Source organism: Manis javanica, chromosome 3 (genome assembly GCF_040802235.1).
Source record: "Manis javanica isolate MJ-LG chromosome 3, MJ_LKY, whole genome shotgun sequence".
Taxonomy (NCBI): domain Eukaryota; kingdom Metazoa; phylum Chordata; class Mammalia; order Pholidota; family Manidae; genus Manis; species Manis javanica.
This window is the reverse complement of record NC_133158.1, coordinates 61,149,017-61,168,476: the sequence shown is the minus strand read 5'-3', so window position 1 is coordinate 61,168,476 and position 19,460 is coordinate 61,149,017. Positions and strand designations below refer to the sequence as shown.

Genomic DNA, 19,460 nt, shown 5'->3' with positions numbered 1-19,460 from the left:
AAATTACAAATTATAGTTATAAAATACACACTGATCAGTTAAGTTTAAAATGCTCTACAAAGAAACCCAATTTTATAGAAAATCTACACAGGATTCATGCATGCTGATTTTCCCAGGCAACTACACAAACAACTTTACCCAGTAAAGAAAAACAACAGAAAGGATGCCTGGAGAGCCTAAAGGACTTCTATTTCCTATCAGCTACTACGGACTGAAGAAAATACAGTTAACCCTTGAACAACAAGGTTTACATAAATGCTGGTCCATTTATATGTGAATGTTTTTCAATATACAAACCGGAAAATTTTTTGGAGACTTGCAACAATTTGAAAAAAAAAACATACTCTTTTTTCTAGTTTACTGTATGAATACAGTATTACAACACATATAACATACAAAATATGTTAATCAACTGTCTGTTACCACTAAGATATCCAGTCAATAGTAGGCTATTATTAGTAGTTAAGTTTTTGGGGAATCAAAAGCTACATGTGGATTTTTCAACTGCTCAGGAAGTTGATACTTCTAACCCCCACACTGTTCAAGGGTTAACTGTGTAACACAGATTCTCAAATGTTTACCCAGCATGTAAGTCAATTCTAACTTAAATGCAACACTCCTTTAGCCTTGTATCTTTGAAAGTCAATATAATAATGGACATATTGTTATTAGCATAGTAATGATGGATGGCTGAGAATCGAGACCCTAACAAGCTCCATCTTCATGACATCATTTAATCCTCTCCACAAACCAATCAAGTAGGCAACAATATTATCACCTCTTACAGAGTGGGTGGAGGCATAAAGAGAACCAAAAGAGCAGAGAAAAATTTAATCCAGATGTGTCAGATTCCTAAGCCCATGCTTTTAACTACCACAATGAAATGAACTCAATTCCAACAATTTTCATTTATTACTATATGGTTGGGGAAGAGAATGACAATAAAGCAGGACTTCAGTATTGAAAGCACTTGTCATGCAAAGTGAGACAAGTATACAAGTATGTAAATAATTATACCACATGACAGAAAATGTTAAGTGCCATTCATTACAGGTATCAAAAAAATTATGTGAGTTTTTTAAAAAAAGAAAGAACTTATGCCTGACATTTAAAAGATTTTTCATGAACGAGTATACAATTAACTTGGATCTTAATTAGTAGGTTTCAATTCCTATCTTCAATTCCTATTCAATTGAATTAAATTAAAATCATTCCTATTAGCTTTTTTGTTGATGTTTATGTTATGAATGTGCAAACAAAAACTCAAAACCTCCTTTTTTTCCTTACTAAGAAGAAACTAGAAAGATGAGACATCATCCTATCTACCACTAGAATATCCCCAACTAAAATCTCAGGCTATTACTATATGCCCACATATTGTAACTACAGTTTCCACAAAAATAGATAACAAGCAAGTAGTTCACTTTTTGGACTACTCTCTCCAATTGCCTTCTGTGACAATAAATTTTCTTAGTTTTCCTCCCTGGACAAATTCATAGTTTCTTTTGCTAGTTCTTCCTAATCTCCCTGTTTTCTAAACAATGGGGTAACCAGGACTTGGTCTCTCACCCCTTTTCACCTGTGTTTATTATTATCTCTTCCAGTAGCTGATGACTCTCAATTTTATATCCCAAGACCAGATCTCTCCTGTCTACTCCAGAATCTTTAAGCCAACTGCCTTCTTGACAATTCTTCTGTATATAATATACATCAACTTGACATGCCATGAGCAAAATTCTTGATCTTACTTAAACCTGCTCTACCCATAGCTTTCTCTATCTCAACTGCTGACAATTCTACTCTTCTGGTTCTGCACAACTACAGTTGTGCAAGCCAAAAATCCTGATTCCTCTTTCTCTCTGATCTCATACTAAATCTGTCAAGAAATCCTGTTGGCTCCACCATCAAAATATATCCAAGATGTCAGCAATTGCATTCTTGGGCACTTATCCCATAGAAATGGAAATTTATATTCACACAAAAACCTACAGATAAATGTTCACAGCAGCTTTATTCAGAATAGCTATCAGATGTGAAGGGGTAAACAATTTGTAGTATATCCGTAATATGGAATACTACTAGGGTGTATTGTGGTGAATGGGTAAACAATCTGTAGTATATCTGTAATATGGAATACTACTCAGCAATAAAAAATACCTAATTATTGATATATGTAACAACTCTGATGAATCTCCAGAGAATTATGCTGAGCAAATAAAGCCAATCTCAAAATGTTACATACTATATATAATACCAGTTACATAACATTCTCAAAGTAACAAAAATATAAAAACAGGCAAAAGATTACTGGTTGTTGCTAGGGTAAGTAGGCATGAGGAGTGTAGGGATGGTGGGGAGGGTTTAAGGGATGTCACCTTAGAAGGGTACCCTTGTGATGATGGAACTGTTCTATATCTTGGCTGTGGTTGTAAATACACAAACCTACACATGTAATAAAACTGGATAGAACTAAGTACACAAACACATACAAAAGTACAAGTAAATCTGGGAAATATGAACAAGACTACTGGTCATATTAATGTCAATCTCTGGTTGTGATACTGTATTACAGGTTTGCAAGATGTTATTGAGGGAAAATGGGTAAAGGGTACATGGCTCTCTCTGTATTATGTCTTACAATTGCAAGTGTATCTACAATTATGTAACATAAAAAACTATAGATATGTATTTGTGTGTGTGTGTATACGTAGAAGTATATTTATATGTACATGTGTATGTGTGTATGTTCTCCATGATCTGATTTCTCACGATCTCCCTACTGCAATGCAAGTCTTTTAGGAGTCTTTCGCCTAAAGTACTAAATAACTTCTCCTAAATGGTCTTTCAGCTTCCCCCTTGCTTACCTTCCATCTATGCTCAACAAAGCAGGCAGGGTGATCTTAAATTTTAAAATGTAGGTCAGACCATGACATTTCTCTGCTTAAAACCTCCAGTGGCTCCCCATTTTGAAAAGAGTTAAAGCCCAAATCCTTACTTTGGCTAACAAGGCTTCTATAAACTACCTCACCCATCCCTACCTTCTTTCTCTGCTTACTTCATTACTTGCTGATCCATTACTCCTCTCCTACCAAACTAACCAGCTGGCTGTTCCTCATACACTTCAGGCACTGCTCTCAGGGTCTGTATTTGCTATTCCTTCCATCTGGAACTAACTTCTCCGAAACATCTGAATATCTAGTCCCCTTCACCTACAATGAAATGTCACATTGTCACACCTCAACACTCACTCCCAGCATTCCTTTTCCCTTCTTTGCTTTTCATGTCCAGAGCAACACATTCTGACATACCGTATCTATTTTCCATATTTATTCATCATTGTCCATCTCTCCCCATTAAAATATAAGCTTAAAAATAGCACAGGTTTTTGTCTGTTTTGTCCACTGCTTTATCCACAAAGCCTAGAACAAGGCCCAGACCATAGAAGTAATCAATAATCAAATGCTGAATGAGTATTAAGATTGAAGACATAAAATAACACCTCTGCTGACAAAAGAGATAAAATACAATGAATTTTATTTTAAGAAATATCACTACCAGTCAAAAAAATAGAAGGGGGTTGCTACAGAGACAAGTAAGTTCCTAAATCATGAACCCCACCCCTCATAACACACATAAGACCATTTTCCATTCAGAAGACTAAAGCTGTGATATACTACTTTTCTCTCAATTCACTCTCTTAACTGATCACTGAAGACTAAGATTGGGCAAGGGTCCTATACTCACGGGGCAATGATGCAGGCTTGAAAATACTATCCTTGAGTCAGCTTCTTGCCCACCAAATAGTATGTACATCTACAAATGTATTCATCTCTTCCTCAAGGTCAGTGCATTAAAACAATCATGAGAAAAACAAAACCTTCTTCCTCTAATTCTTACAAACAGAAGGTAATTTTGTTTAAAAAAAAACAAACAAAAAACCTTTGCCTTTGGTTAACATATCAAAGAAAACACTCCTACATGGATAACAGGGTAACAAGCTATTTAGTATCTCTGAACTCTTTCATTGACATATAATATACTTCTAAACATATCAATGAAATAATATGTCAATGACAATATTCTTAAGAGTATATATGTCAATGAAAAAACTCAGAAAGATACAATTTCCTTAATAAGACTTGACAAAATGCACTGATGTGAAAGATCCTACCTATTCAACTAAAAAGGCCCCAATGCCTAACTCCTTCCTCACCCTGTAAAAACCCTCAAGTTTTCCTATTCAGTATGGAAGCATCACCAAGAGTCAGGCACAGCTACAATGACCAGATATTCTCCTCAGTAAACCCTAAAGTACACCTTAGTTATCTAGCCAAAACAGTGAATATAAACCATGTAGGTTCTCTAGAACTTTAAGTAACCACAATTTTGAAGGGCACCTACAGGATGATTTTCCTTCTATACAAATCATGAACTCACATATCTGATACCAAAATACATATTCTGCTTAATACTTCATGTTCCAAATATTTGTCTCATCATCCTACATGGATTGAACTCCTTGAATGTGACAGATTGTTGTCATATCCCCTCTGGTGACCTATACAACATCTAATTTAGTCCTTTGCACTCAGTAGGTACAGATGGAGTTGGCTATCCTCAATTAACAATTGATCAAAACTCAAGAAGTCAGTGAAGGTTTTTTAATGGAAGAGTAAAGCAAAGGAGTTTATTCAAATAAATCTGGCTAGATAGATTATCCCAAGCTAAAGATGACAAAATATAATTTGAAGAGAAGGCCCATGATACTGGGTTTGCTTCACAGTTTTAAAAAGCTATTTTCATGTAAGGTCGCTCACATGATTCTAAGAAAAAAAAGTGTAAGTATTAAACATTTCCTCCTTACTTCTTACCAACAGGAAACATATTTAGCAGTGAAATAACTTGTCCAGTTTAATAAAGGGCCATATTCAATACTTTTTGGGCATTAGGAAAATGGAAAACTAGTAAGGGTGGCAAAGGACCTTCAGGTATTATAATCAAGCTAAAGGAACCAGAAGAGACTAGTTGGGGATTAGCAGTGAAGTCATTTGAATAATTTAAGCAAAACAGAAATTATACCCCAGTGTTCAGTAATTGCTATATCCCACCACCACTCTATCTGTTTGATGGATCTTTTATCTTAGGTTGACCATTTATAAAACTTAACCTAACCTAATATAAAAATGAACAGCAAACACAGGTAAAAATTACATGCTGAAAAGGTGTCAAAATAATCAAGCATTAGCAAAGAACACTCTGAAAATGAATTTGAATTTAAGGGGAAAAGTTCACCGTAACATAGCAAAACATAGCAAATATATATTTAACATAGCAAAAATAATAAAATACTTAGGAATGAGTTTAACAAAAGAATTTTAAGACTTGTACATTGAAAACTACAAAATTAAGAAATAAAGAGAACGTCATTCCATATTCATGGATTAAAAGACTTAGTGTTAAGATGGCAATGTTCCCAAAACTGACCTTCAGATTCAATGCAATCCTACTGAAATTCCAGGTGCTCTTTAAAAAAAGATAATGACAAGGTGACCTTAAAATTCAAATAGAAATGCAATGGACTTAGAATATCCAAAATAATCTTAAGAAGAAAAAAGTTGAAGAACTCACACTTGCAGATTTCATATCTTACTACAATATAATCAAGTCAGTGTGATATTGGCACAAAGAAAGACACAAAGATCAATGAAATAGAATTCAGAGACTAGAAACACCTACATTTACAGCCAATAGATTTTTGATAAGAATGCCAAGATAATTCAACAGAAACAGAGTAATTTTTTCAACCAGTAGAGCTTGGACAACTTAGATATCCACCTGCAAGAGATTAAAGTTGGACCCCTTCTTTACACCAGCCACAGAAATTAACTCCAAATGTAGCACAAACCTAAACGTAAGAACTTAAACTAAAAAAGCCTTGAAAGAAATCTTAAGAGTACAGTTAGCCCTTGAACAATGTATGGGTTAGGGGTGCCAACCACCCCGGAGTCAAATATCCATGTATAACTTTTGACTCCCCAAAAACGTAACTACTAATAGCCTACTGTTGACCAGAAGCCTTATTAGTAACATAGCCAATTGATTAACAAATTTTGTATATGTATAATATACTGTATTCTTACAATAAAGTAACCTAGATTAAAGAAAACGTTTTTCAAATTGTTGTAAATCTCCAAAAAATCTTCCAACATACTGAAAAAGTTTTCATATAAGTGAAACTCTGCAGTTCAGATTCATGCTGTTCAAGGGTCAATTGGTAGATCTTTGTGGCCTTGGGTTAAACAGATTCTTAGATACAAGACCAAGAGCACAAACAACAATTTTCCTGCCTAACTGCCCTGGCTACCTTATATTAAGCTTTATCTCTCTTCTCAAGTCATTTAAGCCACTGAAAACCTGGAAGAAAACATTTAGGATCACAAATGTCATGATTCCACTTTTTCTCTCTGGAATAATAGAGGGAATGAAACTATGTATAACTTAAAGAGAAAATCAATAGAACCCCTCCACACAAACCTTTAATTAAATATTAAAAAATTAATTAATTTTAATTAAATTAAAATATTTTAGTAGTCACCCTACATAAGCACTTGGGAAAGAAGCATAAAACAGTCTGTGTCCTTAAGAGGTTTGTTATGACAACTATGAAAATGTGCCTCTCAGATCTGCTGCACGGAACGTCATTGGTCCAATAGTCCCAGCTACTGAGCTTGCAAAGCCATCCTCTTGTTAGGGTCATGCCAAGGTTCCCCCCACTATTCCCAGCCAATGACTGAGTACAGAAGATATTAAGAATGGAGTCCTTTACCCAGGAGACACTGGGGTCTGATGATTCAACCTTGGGTTGAGGATTTCCCCTTGATTTTGCTGTAATTTTTTTAGAGAAGCACTGCAGTGTTTTTTTCCTACACTCTGCCACAGTCCTCCCCTCTCTCCTGGGTAGGAAAGCTTAAGCTTCCACTTTATAAAAACAAGTTTTCATGAACCAAAGAACACAACTCCATATGGCATAACTTAAGAGTACTATTTCTTTTAAGTTGTCAGTTTTATCAAGAAATAATTTTTCCACAAATGACTTAAAATAGCTATATAAATAAAATTAATTAGGTGCCTGAAACTAGGATTACCAAATTTAAGATTAAGTAAAACAGGAAAAAATCCAAAGTTAGTAGCAGTTTGCTATAATAATTCAAATGCCTAAAAACAAAAACAACAAAACTTAATTATAAGGAGTTTTTAAAATTTAGAACATGTTCTCATAATTGTTTCATTTGATTCACACAACACTAGAGGAAAAAAAGGGAACACAATATTTATTGAGTTCTTTTATGTGACAAACATTGGGCTGGAGCACTGCTATAGTAGGAAACATCCCCATTTTACAGATGATCAAAGTGAGGTTCATAGTTAATGGATATCCATAAGGATCAAAACCAGATGTTCTCTCTCCTCACTGTCCACCGTTATATATTAAAAGTAGGGCTCTACTCACTCTCCATTCACAACAGAACCGTGACACTTCACATCTCTACTCCCATATCCTAACCACAGAACAAATGAAACCAAGCAGAGACCTGAAACCTGTGACTTAGTTCAAAGGAGAACTAAAATTAATAGTCAATGAAGCTAAGATCACTAATTAATTAAAAATGCAATTTGCTGACTTTCAAATTGGAAAACTCAGCCTCAACAACCATTAGTAGTAGCTTTCGCAATTGATTAATCTTCTCCCTATTCTAATATCAAAGGATCCTACATAAGTTACCTAGCTGGAGTTTACCCCACAACAAATACAACAGCATTCTCTACCACAAGCACTTCCAAACTGGCCAGGTGAGGTAGTTTAATTTTAGTTTAAGTAGTGTGCCACTGTATGATGGGGTCACAGGAAAAAGGCATTCAAATGTAAGTGAAACACTACTGAAATGAAGCTTATTATACCAGAAACTCCTAAAAAATCAGTGTCTTAGATACAATTTACATGACTACTAATACAGAGATAATTACTCCTTTTCCTTTTTATCTCTGTTTTTTCACCAGAACAAACTGCCTCTCACTGACACTAGCAGGTTCAGCAGGTTGGTTTATTTAATTGAAGAAGGACAAGACACTATTCCAACCTTTTTCTGGAAATACTACTTATTTAATGTAATCCTAGGCAGAAGCTATGCAAATCAGATGTGAGAGTACAGAATTTTAAATTGTCAGAAAAGCTGCTATTTTATGTAATTGAGAGAAATGAATTAGTCAAAATATCAAAAAAAATTTTTTTTGGAAACAGTTAACATTTAACAAGAACAAAGTACTTAAGTTCCACAAATGAAAAGTGGCATAGTGGAAAGAACTGACTTACTACTTTTTAACATGCAGAAGAAAAGCAAAACAAAAACTATACAATAGCAACAAAAGCACTAAAATACTTAGGAATAAACTTAACAAGAAATATCAAGTCTGTATAAGCAAAAGCCTTGACAGACACAAAAGTGATGTTGAAAAAATGGGACGATACCTTTTATTGCTGGAGAAGATAATGCAAGGTTAAAAATAGGTCAGTTCTCCCTCATTTATAAAGTTAATGAAATTCCAATTAAAAATATCAACAAGCTTTTATATAGAACTAGCCAAACTGAAACCAAAATCCAAATGGAAAAATCAACACAACATCCAAGAGTAACCAGTAAAACATGAAAAAGAAAAGCTGCAAGAGCAAATCAGCACAACCAGGTATTAAAACATATTCTAAAGCTCTATAATTAAAAGAGTGCAGTACTGACAAAGGCATATGCAAACCTAGTGGAACAGAATTAGAAGTCCAAAAATAGACCAACTATGTGTGAAAATTTAGTGTATAATAACAATAGCATCTCAAATCACTGGAACAAAGATATACCTTCTAATAAATTGTTCTTAGACAACTGGTTAATGATTTAGAAAGTACAAAACTAGATCAGTAACTCATACCATATATGGGTGTGAACTCCATACGCAGGAATAAACTTCAAATATATCAGGGGCCTAAATGTAAGAAGTGAAATTTTACAACTCCAGGAGAAAATATGGATGAATTTCTCTGTAGCCTGAGGAAAAGGCTTTCTATAAGAAAAGACATAAGGAAAGGCTTTCTAGACAAGTATTGACTCTGTGGCATCTTACTACACTGATGGAAACTGCAATGGGGTATGGGGGGGACTCGATAATATGGGCGAATGTAGTAACCACATTGTTTTTCTTGTGAAACCTTCATAGGAGTGTATATCAATACCTTAATAAAAAAAAGGAAGAAAGGGCTTTCTAATCATAACTCAAAATTCAGATTACAACAAAAGAACAATAGATTTGCATGGGCGAGGGGTGCTTTTAACGTGGCAAAAAAAAAAAACCACCTAAAGCAAAAATATAACACATATTACAGATAAAGACCAAATCTATAATAAAGAATCCTATTTAGAGTTGATAGGAAAAGAACAAAAAAGAATCCTATTTAGAGTTGATAGGAAAAGAACAAAAACCCATTTTAAATATAAACTCCCCCCCAAAAAAGGAGAGAAAAATTCACACACACAAAAACAAATAAAATTGACCTTGAACAGACGAAAAGATGTTAAACTAAATTTATAGTAAGATTGTAAATTAAAAATACAATGAAATACCATTTCTCACCTATCAGATTGGCAAAAACTGAAAAAATAAAGCAATGCATGTTGTCAAGGTGGTGAGGAAATAGTCACTCATATTACTGGAGAGGATGCATACTGGTACAATCCTTATGGAGGGGAATTTTATCAAACAAGATTATATATGCATGTATGTTTTGACTCAGCAGTCCTACTTAAGTTACCCTGAAAATAAACATCTAATTAAAAAAATTATATGCACAAGATTCTCATAAGTACTCTTGGAGGTAAAATATTGAAAAGAAATTAAGTATCTATACATAAAAGAGTGATTGAATGAACTGCAATACTACGCAGCTGTAAAAAGGATGAGAAAAATCTCTTAAGTGTTATGTTTTCTAGAAACTACAGTTAAGAGAAAAAGCAAATATTAAAGTATCTCTAATATACCTTTTGTATAAAAAAAAGAAAAAGAAAAATTCACTTAACTACTCATCAGTGCAAAACCCAGAAAAAAAATAAACCAGAATGCAAACAAATTGGTTATGTGTAGGGAGTGAGTGGAAACAAGACAGAAGAATAGAGAAGGAATGACACTTGTATTTCTGACTTTTAGAACCATTTTAGTGTTTCACAGACTGAAAAATATAATTTTTAAATTTTAGTATAACTGATATATAATATTATACTGGTTTCAGGTATACAACATAACGATTCAACAGTTACCTACATTGTTAAATACGCACCTCTTAATGCAGTTACTATCTGTCAACACAGAAAGATGCTACACAGCTGACTATATTCTCTATGCTGTACCTTCATCCCTATAACTAATTTACATTACGATTGAAATTTTGTGCTTCTTTATCCCATTCATCTATTTTACTGACCCACTCCAACCCCCACCCATGGTAACCACCAGTCACTTCTCAGCATCTGTTGAGTTTACTCCTGTTGTGTTTGTTTCGTTTTTTTAAGATTCCACATATAAGTGAAATCATATGGTAGAAAACAAATTTTTAAAAAAATCTAAAAGAATGGAGATAAAGTTATAAGGGATACATAGAAATACCGATGAATATTTCTAATGAATAACCTAACTATGCTAAAGTAAGGAAATATTTTTATTAAAAAAAAAAAAGTAAGTAAAAGAAGAACTAACCCAAATACTCTCTGGGCAGAAGATACGGGTTTGATACAACAATGATAAAATGTAATAAAACCCTTTGGAGTCAGATTACTTGGACTCAAATACCTTCCCATCTATCCACTTGCTAACTGTGTGACCATGGACAAGTTAATTTATAATCTCTTTGTGTGTAAGTTTCCTTATTTGAATAATAACAGTACCAATCTCACAATACTAATGGTAAGGCTCTAATAACACTACTCATGTAAAGACCTTAGTAGACCACTGAGCACTTAGTAAGAATTTGGTAAGTATTTGCTGTCATCAACTACTAATCCAAAAAAAAATATTTTAATATGTGGGTATTCAGGAACACACATAATAAAAATAGGAGTCTTTGTCAAGCAAAAAATTGGGAATTTCCTAAATTATGGACAATAAAGTGCTTGAGGAGTTTAGAATAGCAAGATATGGCTGGAACCTGGGAATTTCAAAAAGAAAGAATCTGACAAGGGTCTTTATATGTGCACAAGATTTAGACAGCAGGAGAACAGGAGTAACAGAAGGGCAGCTGAAAAAAGGCAGAGAAATCATAAAGACCAATGTATTTCAAGGATAGTGACAGGTTTGGAAAGCTGAGTAACTGGAAGTAAAGCAAGACTATGGAAGCTCCTGAATCCACAACAAATGGAGGTAAGGCAAGACTACAGAAGCTCCTGAATCTTATTGGAAGGCTTTATTTTCTAGCCTATGAGGAACCACAGAATATTTATGTGTAGGAGAAACAACATGACTAAAGTGGCCTGTGGGATTATTCTAGTGTTGGTGTGCAAAAGGGACTGGAAGTGAGCAGATCTGAGGTAGAATGTTACTACTGATTAAGCCAAATAATGACAGAGACATGACTAGAATAGTACTGAGGGGAAGAATCCAATCAATAAGGCAGTGAGGAAAAAAGAAAATCAACCACGTTTGATAATGAGTAGATATAAGGTATGAGGGAATAGAAGAGTCTGAATGATAAGGTGAATGATAAAATCATTATAAGAAAAACGCAAAAGGAAGGGGAACCAAGAGAAAGGATTTCCACTGGGTCTTACAAATTGAGTCAGGGTTAAGTAAGAAGCCTTGCCAATTTGAGACAGCAGTGCAACATTCATATATCAAGATCCAGTGGGCATCTGACAACATAGAACTATGTTTGCCATAGCTTGGGTCAGAGAGTGAGAACTGAAGACAAAAACTTTATAATTTTTTTAAAACCTCTTTAGCATATCTGAGGCCTCCTACAGCATACTGACACTAGACTGTGTGCTATTTCAGAGCAGTGATCACCTCTTATTTTTCTATCCCTTAATGTTTAGCATAGTTCCTAGAAGAGGGGAGACTCCAGAGTAAAATGTTTCAGAGGTGGGAGGAATAGAGAAGGGAACAGAGCTGTACAGCTTGCTAATGGTAGAGGCTTGATTAGAGCCCACGTCTCCTGACTCTCCACTATACCGTAACATAGAGGCAACCTCTGAACATCCATGCATAGGATCCCTGAAGAGATGGTGTAGAAAAGAAAATAAACTCAACTATGGGGACTGCTGGTTTCTAGGGGCAGATGGAACAGAGACATAAGAAAACAGAAAAGCAAGGTGGGAGTTACGGGGGGAAATGATAATGCTGCATCACAGATTCAAAAGAAATTTCTTAAGAAAGGAAGCAAAGCTAACTATCAAATGGTCATATATTATAAGCAGTGTTTCTCAAGGAGAGGTCACTTTTTAAAAGTATAAATTAAGAAATTTTCATCTACCTTTCATAACATTCTAAATACATGTATCACTTAAAGCAATGGTTCAAAATTAATATTGCAGTCTTCAGTAACTTTTATCTCTACAAAATACAAAATGAAAAATAAAGTTGCTACAGTAGTTGAAGTGAACAAAAATTTGCACAAATGAAATTTGAAGCAGGAAGAAATGACTGGAAAATCACTCATTTACATGTATTGGTAGCAACAAAATACATGAAATACCAAAGGTCTTACCTTAAATCTTTTGTCCTGCAATACTTTCTTGATGGCAACCAGTTCTCCTGAATCACAAAGTTTGGCTTGATATACCACGCCAAATGACCCATTTCCAATCACTTTAGTGTCTGTATAGCTGACTTCTTGCGGCCTGTCTGGACCCTGCCCAGGAGTTGCCACTACTGTGGTCACCTTGCTGCCATCTTTGTCTCCTAAACAAAAAAAGGGACAGAAAAATGAGAACTGTAAAGAATTAAACAGAAAATTAAAGTTAAAAGAGTCAAAGTATAAAAAGTAAACTATATTCTTTACTACAAGTTATTTTTAAATGCTCATCTTAGTTTAATCATACAGAAATACTTCAACTATTTGTTTCAATTTAAGTAACTTTTTTAACCACTATTTATTCAGTCATTCTATACAGAACAGATACCAGATACCATGTTTAGTTAATATACATGACTTCATTTAATGAAAACACCACCACTGTGATGTGGACCGTACTGTTTCCATATTAAACATAATGGGAAGAATGTTAAATTTGCCCAAGGTCAAAAAATGAGTAGTAGACCCAACAGTGTTTGAATCCTTATCTGTCCAACTCTAAATTCTAATCTGTCCAACTCCTAGTTCTTTCCCCAAGGCTTCCTTATTTTACTTGAAAATAAAAAGTTTAACTGAAAATGTCTAAATATGCTGACTCTATTCAGACCACTCTGCTTTTAGGAAGGTAAGGCTGTGAATTTCTGTTATTTTTCCTCTTTTTAAGAAATAGTCGAATACCTCTTAGAAAAAGGTTATATGGGGAAAAGGAACAGGGGGAAGCATATTAAATTGGGGATGAGAGGTAGAACTTGAGAGAAAAACCACAGCCATTCTGAACTACGCTTCATTCATAAGTAGCTCACTGGCTTTGTGGTCTGGGCCCACTCATGGCCCTCTCCTTACCTTTTCTGCTTTCCCTTCCCCCCAGCAACAATCCAAAGACTCTCTTCAATTCAAGCTCAAGAACCATCTCCTTCCTACTTGACTAGGAATAGTTGTCCACAATCATCTTGTTCTCTGAATTCTTAAACTATTCTAAACCATTTTATGCTACCTAGCACCTGATTTTATAGAGAACTGTTTCAGCGACTTCAGAATACTCGCAGATTCCAATAACTACAATCACTGTGAAGTAGCAATTACAGTATGTGCTTTTTCTCTCTTCCCCGACAAATCTCAAACCAATTCTCAGTATAATGTAAGTCCATAGGCTCACTGACTAAGCTGCTTTTTCTTCTTTTCCTCTGTTATTCTTCCATTACATCAATTTTATTTTTAAGATGATAACTGAATCCATACTAACCTAATAAAATTAAAAATAACATATTTATATCTAGATACATAGCTAAGATTATGAAGTATTCCTTTGTACTTCACATGTAAAACGATTTTTTAAAAAATCTAATTTTCCAATGGTTTGAGTATTTTTCCCCAAATATAAAACTGCCAGATAAATGAATATCCAAATGTTAGTGGCATATTACAACCAATATTTATAGCCATTTAAGTTCACACAGGTATTAATATAGACAAAAGTCAATGAGCAGTACCTCTAACAAACTCTTACCCACAAAGCAGCTTCATGACAGATACAAAGGAATAAATGATTCCTACATAACATAGCTAGATGAATTGAAGGCAGTCTGTATTATATCATGGCTAGTTATCTTGAACATGTATGTCTTTAGTTCCAAAGTGCAACACCCAAACAGGTATGATTTAGCCAGCACAAATCCACCACCACTTATAAAATGAGTAACTCAAATCTTGTCAACAACACCATTTTTATTTATTACAGCATTATATATACTTTAAATGCATACAAACCCCAGTACAAGCCAATACACATGCAGCAGTTCTCAAAGCTTTCAAATGCTCCCTTCACATCTCACTTTCTAATAAACCTTGTATATACTTGCTAAAAACCTAGTTTAACATGAGTTCTAAATCATCATGTCCACTCCCAAAAAATAACCCACATTACTTTCATTTCTGACCATGTTAATCTTTACTACAACTTTTCAAGTTGACTATAAACCGTCTTATAAGTTATTTTCTTCTTCATTTATAAAATAGGTATGTTTACCTGTATTACACCAATCCTAAACACAGACTTAATCTTCTGAACTCAAACTCTAATCAACAGATCTAGATCTAGGTTACAGCCAAAAGATTAAAATCTAAGGACTGAATACATTTTCTTATAATCCAATTGTCTCAAAGAAAAAAGAAAGCTGAAGTGATTTCAGTCTGACTCTTCCCTAGATCATCCAAGTCAAAACCACACCACAAACAAATTCAGTAACTGTTGAGTTAATAATTTCACTGAACAAGTTGTTTGCAAAATTTCACAGGTCTAATTCAAAAAACAAAATATCATTACATTTTATTTAAGATAAATTAATGGATGTTAAGAATGGCTGTTGTACTCTACAATTTTAATTGAAAACAAAAGCCATCTGGGATACAACCAAAAATAATGTTTGTCTACTGTATAACCATACTTTAATAAAGAAAACAGTAGCCACAGCTTAATTGTTCTTTTAAGAGAATGCAAGCAATATAAGCAAGTACAATGACTTTCCCCACCTGTCTCCTCAGGTTGCATTTTTAGAAAAACCCTTCTTCACATTTCAGAAAAATGGTTTCAGGTCTTCAGGAACCAGCAATGAAACATACCCATCGCAACCCCTGGATTGAGTATCTCTTCAACTTCAGTTACTAAGCCAAGTAACATCTATCCCAGCATCATGATTTGCTTATGGGAAAAGGCACACATGAGGTAATTCTGCAAAAATATTAAAACCAGAGTAGAAAGATAAACAGATGGGTTCTATAGATCCTACCACTGAAAGAGATTCTTGAGGCCTCTTTATTTTAAACTACAACCGAATGTGAACAAGGACCAATCTTTTCACCCTCTTGTATAGTTAGTAAAACACCACTTACCATCTTACCTGAAGTTAAAAGATTCCTCTATTCTCTTTCAAGCAGTTAGCAAAACTACTGGGAACTCTTACTGGCTATACTCCCTACTAATATGAAATCCCTAGATATACTAGAACAATGCTCTCAGGCTTTCTACCTCTAGGTTCTTGGAATTTTTATTCAGAAATCGTAAAGCTCTTTAGACTGTTCCATCAGAGATCTAAAATAGCACAGCTGTAAAAGAATGGCAAGATAATACTGGGATGACTTGGCATGAGCATCAGTAGCACATGGGACAGTCAGCAGATAGCATGCCAAGGAAAAACATGTCACCATTTGGCACTGTAATTTGCTGACTTAGCAACAAAATAGCTATATAAAATTTCACTTTACAGAGAACTTTCCAATTGATTGTTTCAACTACTGAAACACAATAAATGCAGTGATATATTATGTTTACTATGCAAATGAGGAACAGATTAAAATAGATTATCTTGTCCAGTATTATTAAGCTTTAAGTAGAACTCTTCACTTCCCTCAGAATGCCTCTACTATATTTTACAACCATCCTATTACAGCTGAAAACTAACTTCATATACTATATTACATGCCTCAAAGAAGCAGACGTTTCTGAAAATACAATGTAAAAAGATCAGCTCCAGAGTAATACGAAGTAGAATACATGAATAATCTTTATAGCTTTCAGTCCTCAATTATTCACTTATTAACAGCAAAGCTACTTTCAAAGATACTTTGGCAACATTAGATTTTGAAACCTATCCCAAAGCAAAAGCATACAGATGACAAAGATGTAAAAACAACTGATTCTCTGATGTTCAAACAATTTAACATTTGCTACTAGAAACTGGATAATTTGGGATCTTAGCATTTTAAACGCTGCTACCAAGAAAACAAAACCCTCATGAAAAGCTAGAAAGCATAAAAAATATGCCTCATTTAAAAAAAAAGTCACTACTTTGCCCAAACTAAATTTCCCAGAATGCATGGTATAGTGAGGCTCATACTCGTCTCCAAAAAATGCCACTGTCTCTTAGAAGCAACAAGAGCAGAACAATAAAACAGCTTGGCTCCAGGTCCTCTCTCTGGCCAGAGGATTCCTGTCCTCCATTACAAAGTAAATTTCACTCAGGTGGTATAAATTTCCTGTTATAATTAGAAAATAGAATCAAATCTCCTACTGTTTACCACAATAAATCTTAAATACATAAACCACAACAGATTCATGAAGCAATGGAAAATTGATAAGCAAAGGAACCACCACTTTCTATTGAGGCAGTTAAATATAGAATACAATTTTTACAAAAGCCTTTAGGCATATCCCAAAATGATACAAGCAACCTTGTTCTCAACCTCTCAAACACAGGTCTGTAGCTTAAAAGCAACACCTTGTGTGGTTGCCTTTTTTCCTGTTTTTTTTTTCTTTTTTCTTTTTGGTCTCCAGTCACACCTTAGACCAACAACCCTGATAATGAACAAATGTCCCTGCCAGCCTAACATGGTCCATCCACATCAAGTGTGGAGTGGGCATCCAAAAACCAAAAGGAGATTTCAAGCACACTTAAATTAAATATTTAGGAGGTATCTGACACTGACATTCTAATTTTATATGATTTCATATGAATAATAAATCTCAAAGTTGAACATACCATAGCCATTTAATTTGGTGTTTCCTAAGATTCAGAGCTGAGAAAAAGCAACAACTGTGGCACTCTTTAACTGAGAAGCTTTAGAGATGTTAATAATCCATACTGCTGATGCAAACTGAATATCAGTAATGACCGTCTGTGTAAGATCTTCCTTTAAGAATTAACTCTGTGTAGAAATAACAGGAAGTTAAGTCTGTAACAAAAGTCCAGAGAGACCAGCACACCAAAGATGATACAAAGTATTTTTGTAAAAATAGTACTAGTAAAGAAAACAGCAATACCTATTGTTTATCACAAAGAGAAATAAGAGACAACCATAATAATGTTTTTCATTGTAGTGTTTGCTGTCTTTCTCTGACTTACTTCACTTAGCTTAACACCCTCTAGCTCCATCCATGTTGTTACAAATGACAAGATTTCATTCTTTACGGCTGAGTAACATTCCACTGTTATATGTACATCTTTACTCCATATCTTGGCTCTTGTAAATAACATTGTGATAAACATAGGAATGCATATATCTTTTCAAATTAGTGGTTTTGTTTTTGTTTTCTTTGCGTAAATTCCCAGAAGTGGAATTACTAGATTGTGTGGCATTTCTATTTTTAATTTTTTTTTTAAACCTCCATATTGCTTTCCAGAATGGCTGTGCCAATTTACATTTCCACCAACAGCGTATGAGGGCTCCCTCTTCTCTGTATCCTCACCAACACTTAAGGTCTTGTCTTGCTGAGATTGACAACTCTGACTGGTGTGAGGTGATAGCTCATTGTGGTTTGGATTTGCATTTCCCTGATTAGCATGTTGAGCATCTTTTCATGTACCTGTTGGCCATCTGCTTATCTTTTCTGGAAAAAAATTCAGGTCCTCTACCCATTTTTTAATCAGATTATTTAGGGTTTTTTGGTGTTGAGTTACAGGAAAGACAGGGGAAACAAAACGGACAGATGTCATACAACTGGGTTGGCTTTTGAAGATGTTTATACTTCTAGAAATAGGAAGAAAAACATAGGATGACAGAGGATAAAAACGAGACAGAAAGGACTCCACAGTACCCATCAGCAAAACAGCACATTTTCAATCACAGTAAAATACTAGGTCAATGAGATTAACAAGCATCAATTCTGAAGAATCATAAAATTTCTTTTGAGAAAGAAAAAAAATTCAGCCAAGTTTTTGTCCTTACAGAAAGGCATGATGGTCTAATATGAGCTCTGAAGCCAATACCAAGGTTTGAATCACATATTCCAACACTGAGTATAAAATGGAGATAGATGCTACTTCATAGTGTTGTTGTGATGATTAAAGAACTAAGTTAAGCAGCTGTTTTTTTTTAACTGCATGTCACACAGTGGGTACTCAATAAATTACAGTTCCTCTGAACTTTGAACTATTGGCAGTGGAAATAGCAAACATTATTCTGCTCTGCTGTTCTTTCACCAGCTGGTAAATGCCCTACTTCAGTGCTTATCACAATGTTCTATAATTATTAAGAGTCTGAGCCCCTCACTTGACTAAGAGCTCTTAGAAAAGCCAGACATTATCTGAATCATTTACATTTCTCTAGTGCTTATTAGCACAGGGTTCAGCACAATGCAGGTGCTTGGCAAATGTTTGCTGCTGAATTTATGTAAGCCTCACTCAGGCAGAATCATCAGGGTTTGGGAATGGACCACGTCACGTTAAACCTTAAGCAGTACTTTCGCTGCTTCTTACATATCAATCCCCAGAGTAGGTACAGAAACACCTTAAAAGTACAGTTGGGCCTTAAAACAAAGGTTTGAACTGTTCAGATTTTTTCAATAAATACAGATTATATACAGATTTTTTCAATAAATATATTGGACAAATTTTTGGAGATTTGCCACAACATGAAAAAAAGCATTTTCATTTCTTTAGCTTACTTTATTATAAGAATACAGTATAGAATACATATAATAAATGAAATGTGTTAAACTATTGCTTATGTTATCAGTAAGCCCTCTGGTCAAAAGTAGGCTATCAGTAAAGTTTTGGGGAGTCAAAAGCTACATGTGGACTTT

The 19,460-nt window shown here is 34.5% G+C and overlaps 1 protein-coding gene across 7 annotated transcripts in view; it reads right to left on the bottom strand.

Moving 5' to 3' along the window:
• The window catches only part of GSK3B (glycogen synthase kinase 3 beta), a 255,961-nt gene that overhangs the window by 145,073 nt on the left and 91,428 nt on the right, over positions 1 to 19,460 (bottom strand). For 6 of the 7 annotated variants that reach the window (XM_073231586.1, XM_037013045.2, XM_037013046.2 and 3 more), the window contains exon 2: positions 12,797 to 12,990. In XM_073231586.1, coding sequence (XP_073087687.1) covers positions 12,797 to 12,990 — 194 coding nt within the window. Of the gene's footprint in view, positions 1 to 12,796; positions 12,991 to 15,412; positions 15,612 to 19,460 lie in introns of all 7 variants that reach the window. The other variant, XM_073231585.1, reaches the window with a different exon arrangement.